This window comes from Hippopotamus amphibius, chromosome 16 (genome assembly GCF_030028045.1).
Source record: "Hippopotamus amphibius kiboko isolate mHipAmp2 chromosome 16, mHipAmp2.hap2, whole genome shotgun sequence".
Taxonomy (NCBI): domain Eukaryota; kingdom Metazoa; phylum Chordata; class Mammalia; order Artiodactyla; family Hippopotamidae; genus Hippopotamus; species Hippopotamus amphibius.
The window spans coordinates 49,822,214-49,835,576 of NC_080201.1; the positions used below are offsets into that span (position 1 = coordinate 49,822,214).

Consider the following 13,363-nt stretch of genomic DNA (forward strand, 5'->3'; position numbering starts at 1 on the left):
ATTGAAGAATCCTTGCATCCCAGGGATAAACCCCACTTGATCATGATGTATGATCTTTTTAATGTGCTGTTGGATTCTGTTAGCTAGTATTTTGTTGAGGATTTTTGCATCTATATTCATCAGTGATATTGGCCTGTAATTTCCTTTTTTTGTGACATCCTTGCCTGGTTTTGGTATCAGGGTGATGATGGCCTCATAGAATGAGTTAGGGAGTGTTCCTCCTTCTGCTATATTTTGGAAGAGTTTCAGAAGGATAGGTGTTAGCTCCTCTCTAAATGTTTGATAGAATTCGCCTGTGAAGCCATCTGGCCCTGGGCTTTTGTTTGTTGGGAGATTTTTAATCACTGCCTCAATTTCCGTACTTGTGATTGGTCTGTTCATAGTTTCTATTTCTTCCTGGTTCATTCTTGGAAGATGGTATTTTTCTAAGAATTAATCCATTTCTTCCAGGTTATCCAATTTCCTGGCATATAGTTGCTTGTAGTAGTCTCTCATGATCTTTTGTATTTCTGTGTTATCCGTTGTTACTTCTTTTTCATTTCTAATTCTGTTGATTTGCATCTTCTCCCCTTTTTTCTTGATGAGTCTGGCTAATGGTTTATCAATTTTGTTTATCTTCTCAGAGAACCAGCTTTTAGTTTTATTAATTTTTGCTATTGCTTCCTTCCTTTCTTTTTCATTTATTTCTGCTCTGATCTTTATGATTTCTTTCCTTCTGCTCACTTTGGGCTTTCTTTGTTTTTTTTAAAACCTCTCTCTCTTTATTTTCTTTTAAATTTTTAAAAATAAATTTATTTATTTATTTATTGGCTGCATTGGGTCTTTGTTTTTGCAAACGGGCTTTCTCTAGTTGCCATGAGTGGGGGCTACTCTTCATTGAGGTGCGTGGGTTTCTCATTGCAGTGGCTTCTCTTGTTGCAGAGCACTGGCTCTAGATGCGAGGGCTTCAATGTTGCAGCACGCGGGCTCAGTAGTTGTGGCTCATGGGCTTAGTTGCTCCATGGCATGTGGGATCTTTCCAGTTCAGGGATGGAACCCATGTCCCTGGCCTTGGCAGGTGGATTCTTAACCACTGTGCCACCAGGGAAGTCCCTGATTATTGATTTTTAAAATCATACATCCAAAAGCTGCTCAATATCACTAATTATTAGAGAAATGCAAATCAAAACTACAGTGAGGTATCACCTCACACCAGTTAGAATGGGCATCATCAGAAAATCTACAAACAGTAAATGCTGGAGAGGGTGTGGAAAAAGGGAACGCTCTTGCACTGTTGGTGAGAATGTAAATTGATACAGCCACTATGGAGAACAGTATGGAGGTTCCTTGCAAAACTACAAATAGAGTTACCATATGACCCAGCAATCCCACTACTGGGCATATACCCAGAGAACACCATGATTCAAAAAGACACATGCACTCCAATGTTCATGGCAGCACCATTTACAATAGCCAGGACATGGAAGCAACCTAAATGTCCATCAACAGATGAATGGATAAAGAAGAGGTGGCACATATATACAATGGAATATTACTCAGCTTAAAAAGGAATGAAACTGGGACATTTGTAGAGACATGCATGGACCTAGAGACTGTCATACAGAGTGAAGTGAGTCAGACAGAGAAAAACAAATATCATATATTAACACATATATGCAGAATGTAGAAAAATGGTACAAATCAACTGGCTTGCAAGGCAGGAACAGAGACACAGATGTAAAGAACAAACATATGGACACCAAGTAGGGAAAGTGGGGGGGGGAGGTTGGGGGGATGAATTGGGAGCCTGGGATTGTCATGTATACATTACCAATAAGAAAAAAATATCAAATTGTACACTTTAAATATATGCAATTTATTGTATATCAATTGAATCTCAATATAAATTCTTAAAGAAAAAAATAAAAAATAAAATCATACATCCAGATGAAATGCCCATAAAATACAAATTTCCCTTTTCCTTTGAGATACAATTGAGAGGTAATATTGTATTGTAGATTTCCCTTTTTCTTTTCCTCCTTGGAAGTTTACTCAAATCCCTAGAAGTAAATTCAGCATTCAGGGTGAGCATCATGGCCAGCTGAATAGGTAGGGCTGCTGCAGCCTCTGGACCTAAGAGCTGGAATGTTTTCTTTCTTCTTTTTCCTCTGGCTTATCTAAAGCTTTGATCCAGTCTTGGGAGTGGATTTCAGCTTATTTTCCTTCTACTTGGAGGAGAGAGCAATGCACACTTTTAAACTTTCTGGTGCACCTAAAACCCATCTTTGGGAAGTTTGGCCCTCTTCTCTTCCCACCTAGAGTAGGGAGCAACTACAAACTAATATTTATGGTCTTCGACCCACCCCAAACTCTTACACGGAAGAAAGTGGGAAAACCCAAAGCCATCATTATGGTGCATTATCTTCTTCACTTCCTGGCCAAAGTCGTCCAGAGGGTCCTGTGGGCCAACTCCCCAGGGGTTGGACCCATTGTTTTATTTTATTTTTTTAAAAAAATTATTTATTTATTTTTGGCTGCATCTGGCCTTAGCTGTGGCACACAGGATCTTAGCTGCAGCGCAAGGGCTTCTCTTTACTTGTGGCGTGTGGGTTTTCTCTTTTCTAGTTGTGGTGCGCAGGCTCCAGGGCACATGGGCTCCGTAGTTGTGGCGCATGGGTTCCAGAGCATGTGGACTCTGTAGTTTGCAGCACGTGGGCTTAGTTGCCCTGCAGCATGTGGGATCTTAGTTCCCTGACCAGGGATCAAACCTGAACCCCCTGCATTGGAAGGTGGATTCTTTACCACTGGACTGCCAGGGCAGTCCCTGGACCAATTGGTTTAATGGCATAGGTAACTTACCTCTCACAACATGTTTTGAACCTGAGTTCACGTGCTCGACATGCAGTGAGGCCAAACAAACAGAAACATCAAAGTTTGGAGCAGAGAGAGGTCTACTGCAAGGGCCAAACAAGGAGAACGGGCAGCCCATGCTCAAAAGCCTCGAATTCCTCAAGGCTTTCAGGGAAGAGTTTTTTAAGGCAAGATTTGGGCTGACAGCTGCAGTGTGTATGACTTTTTTCTGAGTGACTGGTGGTGAGGTAACAGGGTGGTGTCCAGGAATCTCCATCATCAGCCTTCAGGTTCTGACCAGTCTGGGGTCTCAGCATGTAGTTACCATCCTCTGCCTGCGTGGGGGCTTTAGTTCCTGCAGAAGAACTCGGAAATATGTACCAGATTGTTACATGTATCCCTTGAGGAGGAACTAGGACTCTGTGTTTTCCCTGCATTATTGTCCCTTGACTGCTTTTCCTTTCTTTCTGCGTTCCCTCACTTCCCTAGTTAGTAACTGTTTGAATCTGCCCTTTGAGACTGTTGACAAAAATAATCAATAAACAATCTATAATAGGAATAGAAAAGAGTTTATCTGAGCCAAACTGAGGACCCCAAACCCAGGAGATGGCCTCTCAGATAGCTCTGAGGAACTGCTCCAGGGAAGCATGGTTTTCAACATGGTTTAATAACTATCAGAACAAGGAACACCAATCAAGTCACAGATACATTCCTTCAAGGTTAAAAAAAAAAGAAAGAAAGAAAAGAAAAACATCAGCATCTACACAGTGAGTCGTTATGGCCTTGGCACCTGGGAAGGGAGACATTGTAGAAGCAGTTCCAGCATTGGTGTCCCAGGAAGGGAGATATTTAATCTTTAGTCTTTTTAAGAAAATAATGGGTTAATTCATTAGGTTGTGCCAGGTCTTCGTTGTGGCAGGCGGGCTCCTTGGTTGGGCATGCATATGGGATCTAGTTCCCTGCCCAGGGATCAGACTCGGGCCCCCTGCACTGGGAGTGTGGAGCCTTAATCACTGCACCACCAGGGGAGTCCCTAACCTTTTTTCTTAACATCGACATTTTTACTTCTGGTCATTGCACCTTTTTCTTTAATAATTAAAGCAGCTGTACAATGTATGTTTGATAGGCCACAAACAGGCTGTTTTCATTAGCATTAAATTTGAGTTACATCATGTATTAGCCAGAATGTCTTCCCCAGACCTCAATATGTGAAAATTTCCTTCATCAGAACTCAGGGAAGGTCTAGGAGGCTGAAGCCTTCTTTCCTACAAACAAGAAACGGGGGCCTTGGAAAGACTTTTGTACCCAGGAGGGCCCCGCAGGGCCCTGCTCAGTTTCAAACCCCAGTTTTCTTTGATGCTCCTCAATCTTGAGGGAAACAGGTACGGGACAAGAAAAGGAATAAAGTTTTGGATAGACTGGGTAGCGGTTATGGTTTTAGGGGAACTCAGTTTCAAACAGACAGCAGTCAGCTGTTTCAAACCTTGAGCAACTCCATGGCCACCCAGCCCTGGGGATTCCCCATTCCCCACCCCCTCCTTTTCCCCCCAAAGTAGCCATATTTTGGATAGCTAGGATCCTTCTAGCAGTGCCACCCCTGCCACTGCTGTGCACGTGTTTGTGTGACCCCAAGACTACCCCCATGGTTCGATATTTGCCAGGACTTGGGGGACTCAGCATATGGTTGGACTCACTCCTGGGATGAGCTGCAGGGGAGCAGTAAGGATGCACAGTTGGATGCTGAGGGCAAAACACACAAGCAGGGACTGGAGAATCCATGTGCCTCTTCCCCCCGTCGTCTCCCTTCCCTGGGGGGTCACCCAGAGTGTACTCTTCCCCCAGCAACAAAAATGCAGTCCCATGTGTGTGATGTCCAGGACCGCTCATGAGAGACCCAGCATCCTAGGGTTTCACTGGGGTGGGACATGGAGGACCCTGTGCCTGGCATGTACCAAAATTCCAGACTCCCCAAAGGAAAGCATGTGTCGAGCAGAAACCATATGGTTTGCACAGTTTAAGCACAATGAGTCTTCTTATCAGTCAGGAAATGATGGAACAACTTTCAAAATTCAAGTTCCCAGCTTCCAGCTGCGGCTCACCTTGCAAACAGGCCTTTATAAGGAGAGGCCAAGCTATATTAACCCTTTTCTGTTATTTCATCAGGCAGTTATTTAATCAATGTGACCTTCATGAGTCTAACAGTTGTATCATAGTTATGGAGAAGAATTCCATATTTGTAGAAAATACGCACTGATGTCGATGGTGCGACTAGTTGGAAATGTACTAAATGTTTCCGAGGTGGAAAAAAGCTCTGTGTACTATAACTAAAACTTCTCTTTAAGTTTGAGATTGAGTCAAAATAAAAATATACTAAAATATATATTAAAAAAAATATATATATAGAAGAGGGAAGAACTGATGGGGGTGTGGATTGAGGACTGGCCATAAATTGAGAACTGTTTCTGGGAAATAGACACATGGAGGTTACAATATGCTTCTCTCTACATTTGCTCATATACAGAATTCTCCAAAACAAAATTTAAAAACCCTGTCAGCAAAGATGTCTTCTAAATGTGGTTATTTCTGGAAAGGAAGGGAAATTGCATTGGACAATGCTTTATATTTGTCTGTAACATAGTATTTCTACACACACATAGAAAATGAGAAATTCAGATAAGCAAAATCAGTAAGTATAAAAATCACCTCCATGTTCTGTTCACCATTGCAGTAACCCTGTAACACTTTAGTTCATATTCTTATTATGAATAGATATATCCAGAAGGTAATCCAGAATACAAATGCAAGGAAATATATTATCTAAATAAATATATGTAAGTATAATTTAGTTTGGCATATATGTACACACACCTACAAATATACACATATGTACAATGCAACATGTAGGAGTATATATGTGAAAATTAAATCCTATGGTTGCTGTTTTCTCAGACAATGATCTCCATCTTTCCTTTCCTGTAAATGCCTGTCTCATATTCCTCCTCTCCAAATTCCTCCAGTTGACCCAAAATTATTCTCCAGAGTTGAAATGTACAAACCAGTATGTACTCCAGGACCACACACTACATGTGGTCATGACTCTTAGGTCTGTTTCAACCTGTCACAATCCCCTTTTGATGACCCTGGCAAGACACCGTCCCCTCTGGGTGTGTCCTGTGCTTATACTGCAGGTGGGTGGGGCGGTTCAGGGTGGTTACATCAAAGGCAGCAGCAGGCTTCACCTGCATTCCATCAGGACACCTGGAACTCCTGAGGGGTCCTGCAGCAGTTGCGACTGGCCTTGACCCCTGGACTGCAGTGGGGACAGCCTGATCCTGACACTGCATGGTTCTGTCACCCTCACGACCAGAATGTCACAAATGTGGTGTCACTGTGACCCTGTACTCACATCCACCGCCTGCCTAATGCTTTTAACCCTAATTGATCATCTTTGACTCCATGATTTCCTTAGGGATTGCGAAATAGGGTTTTAACACTTCCATTCTTTCCAATGGAGAACACCTTCTACCGGTGTTTTCTTCTGTACAGTTTTCCCTCCTTAACCAGGACATCTCCTTACTCTGAACCAAGTAGTCACTAAGGCTGTAACACTGTATTTCTATTAAAAAGAGCTGAGACACTTTTGGTGAAACAATACATTTATTACCTATGATCGGCAGACATATTGCTCATTTATTCTCTCCATGTTTGAAAAGAGTTTCAAAATAACAAAATAATTTGATACAATTCAGAGCAGGGTTGGGCTCAGGGGACCATTTGATTTTTCACAAGGTAGGCAGAACCCTCTGTCTCCAAACATTTTTTGAGGTAGTTTAACTTTCAGCTCTGAGCCCTGGTCTCAGTCTTAAAACCTCAGGAAGTTAGGGGCTGGAATTTTCTCAGCTATAGGGACGAGGTTCTAGTTCACTCAGGAGGAGAGGGCTTTTTGCATGGGACCCATAAAGCCTCTGATGCAGAACCAAGAGGAGACAAGGGCAGAGGGCACTGGGGCTGAACCAGAGGGGCCTGGCGTGGGGGGAGGGGGAGGAGCCCTCTCCTGATCCAGCACTTCCCTGTGCTCACCCCTGCGCCTCCACTTGGTAGAACAGGGGCTGCCTTAGAAAAGCAGCAGCCAGTAAATCTGGTGGAAGAACGTTCCTCTAGTAGCTTCCAGAATCTGAAGACAGGGCCCATTAGGAACTTCCACTGGACCCATTAGGAACTTCGACTGGACCCAGGAGATCCCAGGATGCCAGGGAGCTACAAGCCCTTGATCACTGAGATGGCCCTGCCCATGGTCCCAGTTCTTGGAAGGCACAGTCAGGTTGTTTTGCAAAGACAGGTCTCAGCTAGGACAGACGGACCCGAACGATCACACTGGAGTTGAACAGATAGAATCCATATTGCTCAGGCCAGAAATCAATATCTGGAACCCAGTGTTCAAGGGACACAAAGCGAACACCCTTCTTGAGGTTGGAGAACACATGGCTGGCCTGTAGGCAGAAAAAGTTACAGAAAAAGTCCCATTGTGCCATGGCCTTCCCCTCAAAAGCTGAGTTGGGGGCCTTCTGGCGGCTAGTATCTTCCATAGATGTCTGCAACAATGTCTCCAGTTCCACACATCCTACTCCTCGCCCAGGAGTGGAGTCTAATTCCCATCCCCTTGAATCTGGGTGGGTTTGCTTGTAACCAACAGTATGGTGGAAGTGATGCTGAGTGACTTTTGCCAGGTGACTTCCAAGGCTGGACCAGAAAGGCAATGCAGCTTCTGCTGGTTTCTCCAGAAGCCTCATGGTAGAGTCCTGGGCCACCAAGAAGCAGCCGACTGCCCTGAAGCCACCATGCTGTGAGGAAGCCCAAACTAGACCAAGCAGAGAGATCCCAGGCCAGGCTCTGAGACTAAACCAAGAGCTGCTTGGCCAGCCACCAGCTGCTGTACACACACTCACACCCCACCCTGCCCTTCAGCTCCAGCCAGTGTCTGCAGGCGACTACATGAGAGACCAGAGCCAGAAACTCCCAGCAGAGCCCTACTCATAGAAACCATGAGAGATGATCAAATGAGTGCTGTTGATATCAAACCCCTAAATTTGGGGACAATTTATTATGTAGCAATGGATCAACAGTGATAGGCCCACTGTCCTTTCCCACACCCTTGTCAGAGACTCACCTCAAAGGAGAAACTGTTTCTGCACTGCTGGATGGGAAAAGGCAAAGGAGAGTAATGGTGCAGGACGGCCTGGTTGGCATCTAGCAGTTGGACAATCAGCCGATATAAACTATTAGTGTATTGTCGGTCTGTCCACCTGTGGGAGAAGGGAGACTTTGAAGGCTGGATTTGTCGCCCCATTTCTTTGGGGGTTTGCCTGCTTCACCTGAATGGCCTTCCCATGTATGCAAATCCAAAATGGTGCTGTAGGTCTCCAGAACTAGCAGCATCAGTGTCACTTGGGAGCTTGGCTCCTCTGCATACCCAGTGAATCCATCTGCACTAAACACCCTCCCCAGCTGGTCCGCATGCACATTCATTTCAGAAGTAACACCCTAGAGCTGTGATCTACAAGTTACCTCCTTCCATTGTATTATTTCTCATCGTATGTTTCAATGATGGCAAGAGATGTCATTTCCAACATGTACAATGTTCATTTTTTAAGATACAATTTCCTTATCAGTAAAAGGATCCAGGAGCATCTAAACAAATTGGTGATGGGATATCCAGCACCATTCAAAGAAACAACATCCAGTGTAGATGGATACATTTTTGATGTTAGAAATTTAAAAACTTAAGACTATGGGCTGGGGACTTCCCTGGTGGCGCAGTGGTTATGAAACTGCCTGCCAATGCTGGGGACACCCGTTCGAGCCCTGGTCCGGGAGGATCCTACAAGCCGAGGAGCAACTAAACCTGCGCTCCACAACTACTGAGGCTGTGCTCTAGAGCCTGTAAGCCACAGCTATGGAGCCCACGTGCCACAACTACTGAAGCGCATGCGCCTAGAGCCCATACTCCACAGCAAGAGAAGCCACTGCACTGAGAAGCCTGTGCACTGCAATGAAGACCCAGTGCAGCCAATAAATAAATAAATAAATAAATTTATATTAAAAAATAGAGTATGGGCTATATAAATACACAAACAACTACCTTTCACAGAGACTTCCCATTACTCGTCTTAGAATCAGATGTCCATTCTACTTCTCCCACAGTATTTTGTTCTAATTTAGTACTAATATATTTTTATGTTCTTCTGATTTACCTTTCATACTGTTCTGTGCCCATCACACACACACACACACACACACACACACACACACACACATACACATACAGCCTGCCAATATGATTTGGTGGAGGCTGGCCACGTCCACATAGTCACATAATGGGGGCGAGCCACTCCAGGAAGACCAACAATGTGACTTAGGATGCATCATACAATATCAGTGAACCTGGTGGCTGAAATGAAACACATAATAAAGCCTCTATAAACTCAGATGAGCTTCCCTGGTTGGCAATATTCCACGCATACTATCACCCATGGATGCCAGGACGGTCACGTGTCCTGACTCCACGGGCAGAGGGCAATGGAAGTCTGGTGTTGGATACTTCCCCTGGCCGCTGCCCTGTGATCTTCCCATGGCTAATTTTAATCTGTACCTTTTCCCTGTAATAAACTAACTGCCTAAGAGTTTTCGTTCAGTTCTATATCTTTCTAGTCAATTACTGAGCCTGAGGGTGGTTTTGGAAATGTGCCCCCTAACCTTGCAGTTGGCTGTGAACTTCTCACAGATGTTGATTTCTGGCTCTCTCACCCCAGACACTCTGATATAATGGGTTTGGAGTGTGACCCAGGCATTGGGAGTTTTAAATATTCCTGGGTGATGTCTGACAAAATTTGGGAGTCATTGATTATCACAAACAAAAGGTACACCATTGTTCAAAGCATCACAAACACGCTATAGTAGTTGGATGAATGAATAAATTAAAAACGGAAGTTAGAAAAAAAACAACAAAAAAACGGAAGTTAGTTGTAAATACATCTATAGTAGCGGCAGGTCAGGCACGCGCTACAGCAGCCCCGCTCAGCCATTGGTTGATGTCACAGTGGATCCCTCCCCTTCTTGTGTATAAACAGAACCCGAATTCAGACTGAGGGAAGGTGGCTTTTGAGACGTTAGTCTGCCATCTTCTCGATCTGCTAGCTTTCTGATTAAAATCATTATTCCTTGTTCCAACAACTTGTCTCCCAATTTACTGGCCTGCCGTGTGGTGAGCAGAAGCTTAGGCTCGGTAACACATCTGCTAGTGAGATGGACATGAAGAAGTGGGAAGTTTATGGTGCTTTGAAAGTGGATGTGATATGGCCAGATTTTCAAATGGTTACTTTGCCTGTCTCCCCAGAAGTCCTTACAACTGGGGACCATACACTACAGTGAGGGTTTTCTTCTGTGAAACTGGAGGAGGACCAAGAGATAGGAATTTGGAAAGCATAACTATATGGTGCTCCTACTACTGATGTGATCTCTTGCGAGCTATTTGAGAACAGGGAACATAAAGGTGTAGAGAATTTGGAATTTGCCTCTCTTAAAATCATCTGGGTCATGTATCCTTTGGAACGTCCTCATGGACCCCAGTTTCAAGACCATCACGACAGAGCACAAGCTCTGGAGTTACCCAGGTATGAGCCTAATGCCAGGTCCTGCCAAGCCCAAGCTGTGCCACCAGGAGAAGTCACTTCCCCTTTCTGAACTTCCCAATTTGAGGTTTCAAAATACATTTTCCCACAGGATCAAGGATCCTGAAGGGTGCTGAAGCAGCTCAAACTTCAAAGCACTGGCTTTGTGCTTGACATATAACCCTATCTTATAAAAATAGGGAAATTGAGGCACACTGTGACTTGCCCAAGGCCACAAAGCTGGGAAGCCAGGGTTTGAATATGGGAGGTCTGGCTCCAGAATCTGACCTCTTAGCCAACTCTCCTACCTTGCTTCCTCCTAAACCAAGGGGCATCTCACTCACAGATGAGACTTAGTTGGACCCAAGTTCTCTGTATTGGATCCAGGTCCCTTTGGGAGTTAGAAGAGGATTCAGAGAGTGTACTCTGCTAAGTACTAAAGCTCTGAAGTCATTTCCCTACTGCTTCATCCTAAGGGGTTGTTAGGAGGCCTCAGTGAAGTCGCCCATGTCAAGGTCAGCACTCAGCAAAAGGGCTGTTTTATCATCACACTCACCAGGCAGAGACACAAATCTCAAGCTTTCCACTATCCAGGAGTTCTGGCCAGAAACCCTCCTCCTCCAGATTCAATACTTGTTTCTTTTGACACCACCTAGGAAAGAGGGAGAAAGGTCAAAAGCTTGAGCAAGACCTCACCACTGCCCTGGCCCTTGGGGAATAGGGAGGGACATTCACCTGTAGGAAGACAGAAAGCTGGTCTGCATACAGGCTCTGGGTGAGTCCTCCCCGTTTTCCTCTGCCGCCCAGGTGTCCCCTCCACTCAGCACCGGCCATTTCAGGAAGTCTTCTGTTAGATGAAAAGGGTTTGTGCTCAAGTTCCTTGCCAGCTCACCAGCCCTGGGATAACTCTGCCAGGGTTTCCTGTTGGGACCTGCACCTCCCCCTCCTCCCTTGCGATCCAGTTCCACCCCGCCCGTGGAGTCCAAGCGCCCCGCATCTGGCCCCTCCCTCCTGCTCCCTTGAGGACCCGTTTCCTGGGCTCCCCACCTTCGCCCTTGGGTTTCTGGAGGAGGTTGCGTCCTATGGGTCTGCGCTCACAGAAGCGGCCCAGGACGCAGGGCCTGGGGTCGTCGGCAGGGGGCAGGTAGGTGCGGAGGATGGGTGACAGGGCGGCGTGGTCTCGGGCCAGCACGCTCAGCCACAGGTGCTGGCCGTCCACCAGGTCGCGCCAGCGGCGGCACACCTGGCGGCAGTGCCCGAGCAGCGTGTGGGGGGGCACGTGGACCAGCACCATCTCGAGCAGCTCCGTGGGCAGCTGGCCAAGACCTAGTGCCTCCTTGGGTTTGGGGTCCGGAGCGGGGACCCCGGCGGGCAGGCCCCCGGAGGCCCACATGTTGTCCTCACTGGGCCCGGGTGCGACTGCAGGAGAGCCAGTGTCAAGACTTCAGGGTGTCAGGGACCTACAGCCTCCACCAGTCACGCTCCTGCCTCAAGGACCCCAAACTCCCAACCCGTCCTTGCCAGCAGACTGCCTCAGCCCCTCTCCACCACGTGCATCACAGACCCCAGCAGCCAACATCCTCTTCAACCTTGAAGACCCCTGAGTCCTACCCTGCATCTCAGCCAGTGCTCCTTGCTGACAAGCCTTCACCCGGCTTCATGGGCCCCCATCTCTGCCTCTGCCCTTTTTATTCATCTGCCCCTCCCTTCTCAACACCCAGCACCACTCACTGCCACCCTCCTCCAGGCTCTTTCTGACTCCACAGTTTCTGCCTGCCCCTCCCTTCTCGCTGTCATGGCCCCTCCTCCTTGGGCCTCGTCCTGACTTACTAGCCAGCCCCTCCCGTCCCCACCTCCTGTATTCTCGAGACTGAAGGGAAACTGCCCAACCAAATCCACCAGAGTAGGATCCAGAGTCTGCGTCTCTTCGTTCGAAGCAGTGGCTGCTTGGAGTGTCCCTAGCTAGGCCGTAAGGCCCTTGGCGCTGCACAACTGCTGTTAAACTCAGTGGGGCATCCAGGCGGGAGGCCTCCTATCCATTAGCTCCTGTAACAATTCTCATCACCTTTAAGGATCCAGCATCTTAGAGATCATTGCACAGGAGAAAACAGGCTTCAGCAGGAGCCAAATGCATTTCTTTTTTTTTTTTTAATTTTATTTATTTTATTTGGTTGTGCTGGGTCTTAGTTGTGGCAGGCGGGCTCCTTAGTTGCAGCATGCATGTGGGATCTACTTCCCTGACCAGGGATGGAACCCAGGCCCCCTGCATTGGGAGCACGGAGCCTTAACCTGTGCACCACCAGTGAAGTCCTGCCAAATGCATTTCTATCTGACTCCCTGAATGAATCCTGTAACCAGTGATCACCCCAGCCAAGCTTCACAGGACCTTTTACTACCAGTCAGGGTAGCAAGCCCCTGAGGTAGGTATGGCTATGTCCCCACTTCACAAGTGAGGCCAAGTGACCTGTCCAAGCTCACACAGCCAGTAGCTGACAGAGCTGGGATTTGAACCTAGCCAGGATGGCTCAAGAATCTTTGCCTTTTTTTTTTTTATAAGTTTATTTATTTAATTGGCTGTGTTGGGTCTTTTTTGCTCTGCACAGACTTTCTTTTAGTTGCGGTGAGTGGGGGCTACTCTTCGTTGTGGTGCACGGGCTCCTCATTGCCGTGGCTTCTCTTGTTGAGGAGCACAGGCTCTAGGTGCGTGGGCTTCAGTAGTTGCAGCACATGGGCTCAATAGTTGTGGCGCATGGGCTTAGTTACCCTGCAGCATGTGGGATCTTCCTGGAGCGGGGATCGAACCCGTGTCCCCTGCATTGGCAGGCGGATTCTTAACCACTGCGCCACCTAGGAAGCCCCAAGAATCC

The 13,363-nt window shown here is 46.6% G+C and overlaps 1 protein-coding gene across 3 annotated transcripts; it reads right to left on the reverse strand.

Annotated features, from left to right (window-relative positions):
• Nucleotides 1–6,478: 6,478 nt before the first annotated feature.
• Nucleotides 6,479–12,422, reverse strand: LOC130837899 (F-box only protein 27-like). 3 transcript variants are annotated; one of them, XM_057710585.1, is made up of 6 exons: nt 12,396–12,422; nt 11,544–11,915; nt 11,232–11,343; nt 11,053–11,148; nt 7,997–8,132; nt 6,479–7,319 (listed from the first exon to the last, which is right to left on the reverse strand). In XM_057710585.1, exons 2-6 carry the CDS (start codon nt 11,887–11,889, stop codon nt 7,176–7,178), a joined length of 834 nt encoding a protein of 277 aa, XP_057566568.1. In that variant the 5' UTR covers nt 11,890–11,915; nt 12,396–12,422; the 3' UTR covers nt 6,479–7,175. The 3 variants fall into 3 exon arrangements, with proteins under 3 accessions (XP_057566568.1, XP_057566567.1, XP_057566569.1); XM_057710584.1 differs by lacking the exon at nt 12,396–12,422 and adding an exon at nt 12,108–12,190; XM_057710586.1 differs by lacking the exon at nt 12,396–12,422 and adding an exon at nt 12,108–12,190 and having other exon boundaries at nt 7,184–7,687.
• Between the last annotated feature and the right edge of the window lie 941 nt (nt 12,423–13,363).

Excerpts from the sequence above, each read along its gene's own strand:
- LOC130837899 (XM_057710584.1), bottom strand. Across the intron at positions 11,149-11,231 it reads AGCTTTCTGTCTTCCTACAG|GTGGTGTCAAAAGAAACAAG; the intron begins GTGAATGTCCCT and ends CCTCTTTCCTAG. Across the intron at positions 8,133-11,052 it reads GAGATTTGTGTCTCTGCCTG|GTGGACAGACCGACAATACA; the intron begins GTGAGTGTGATG and ends CTTCTCCCACAG.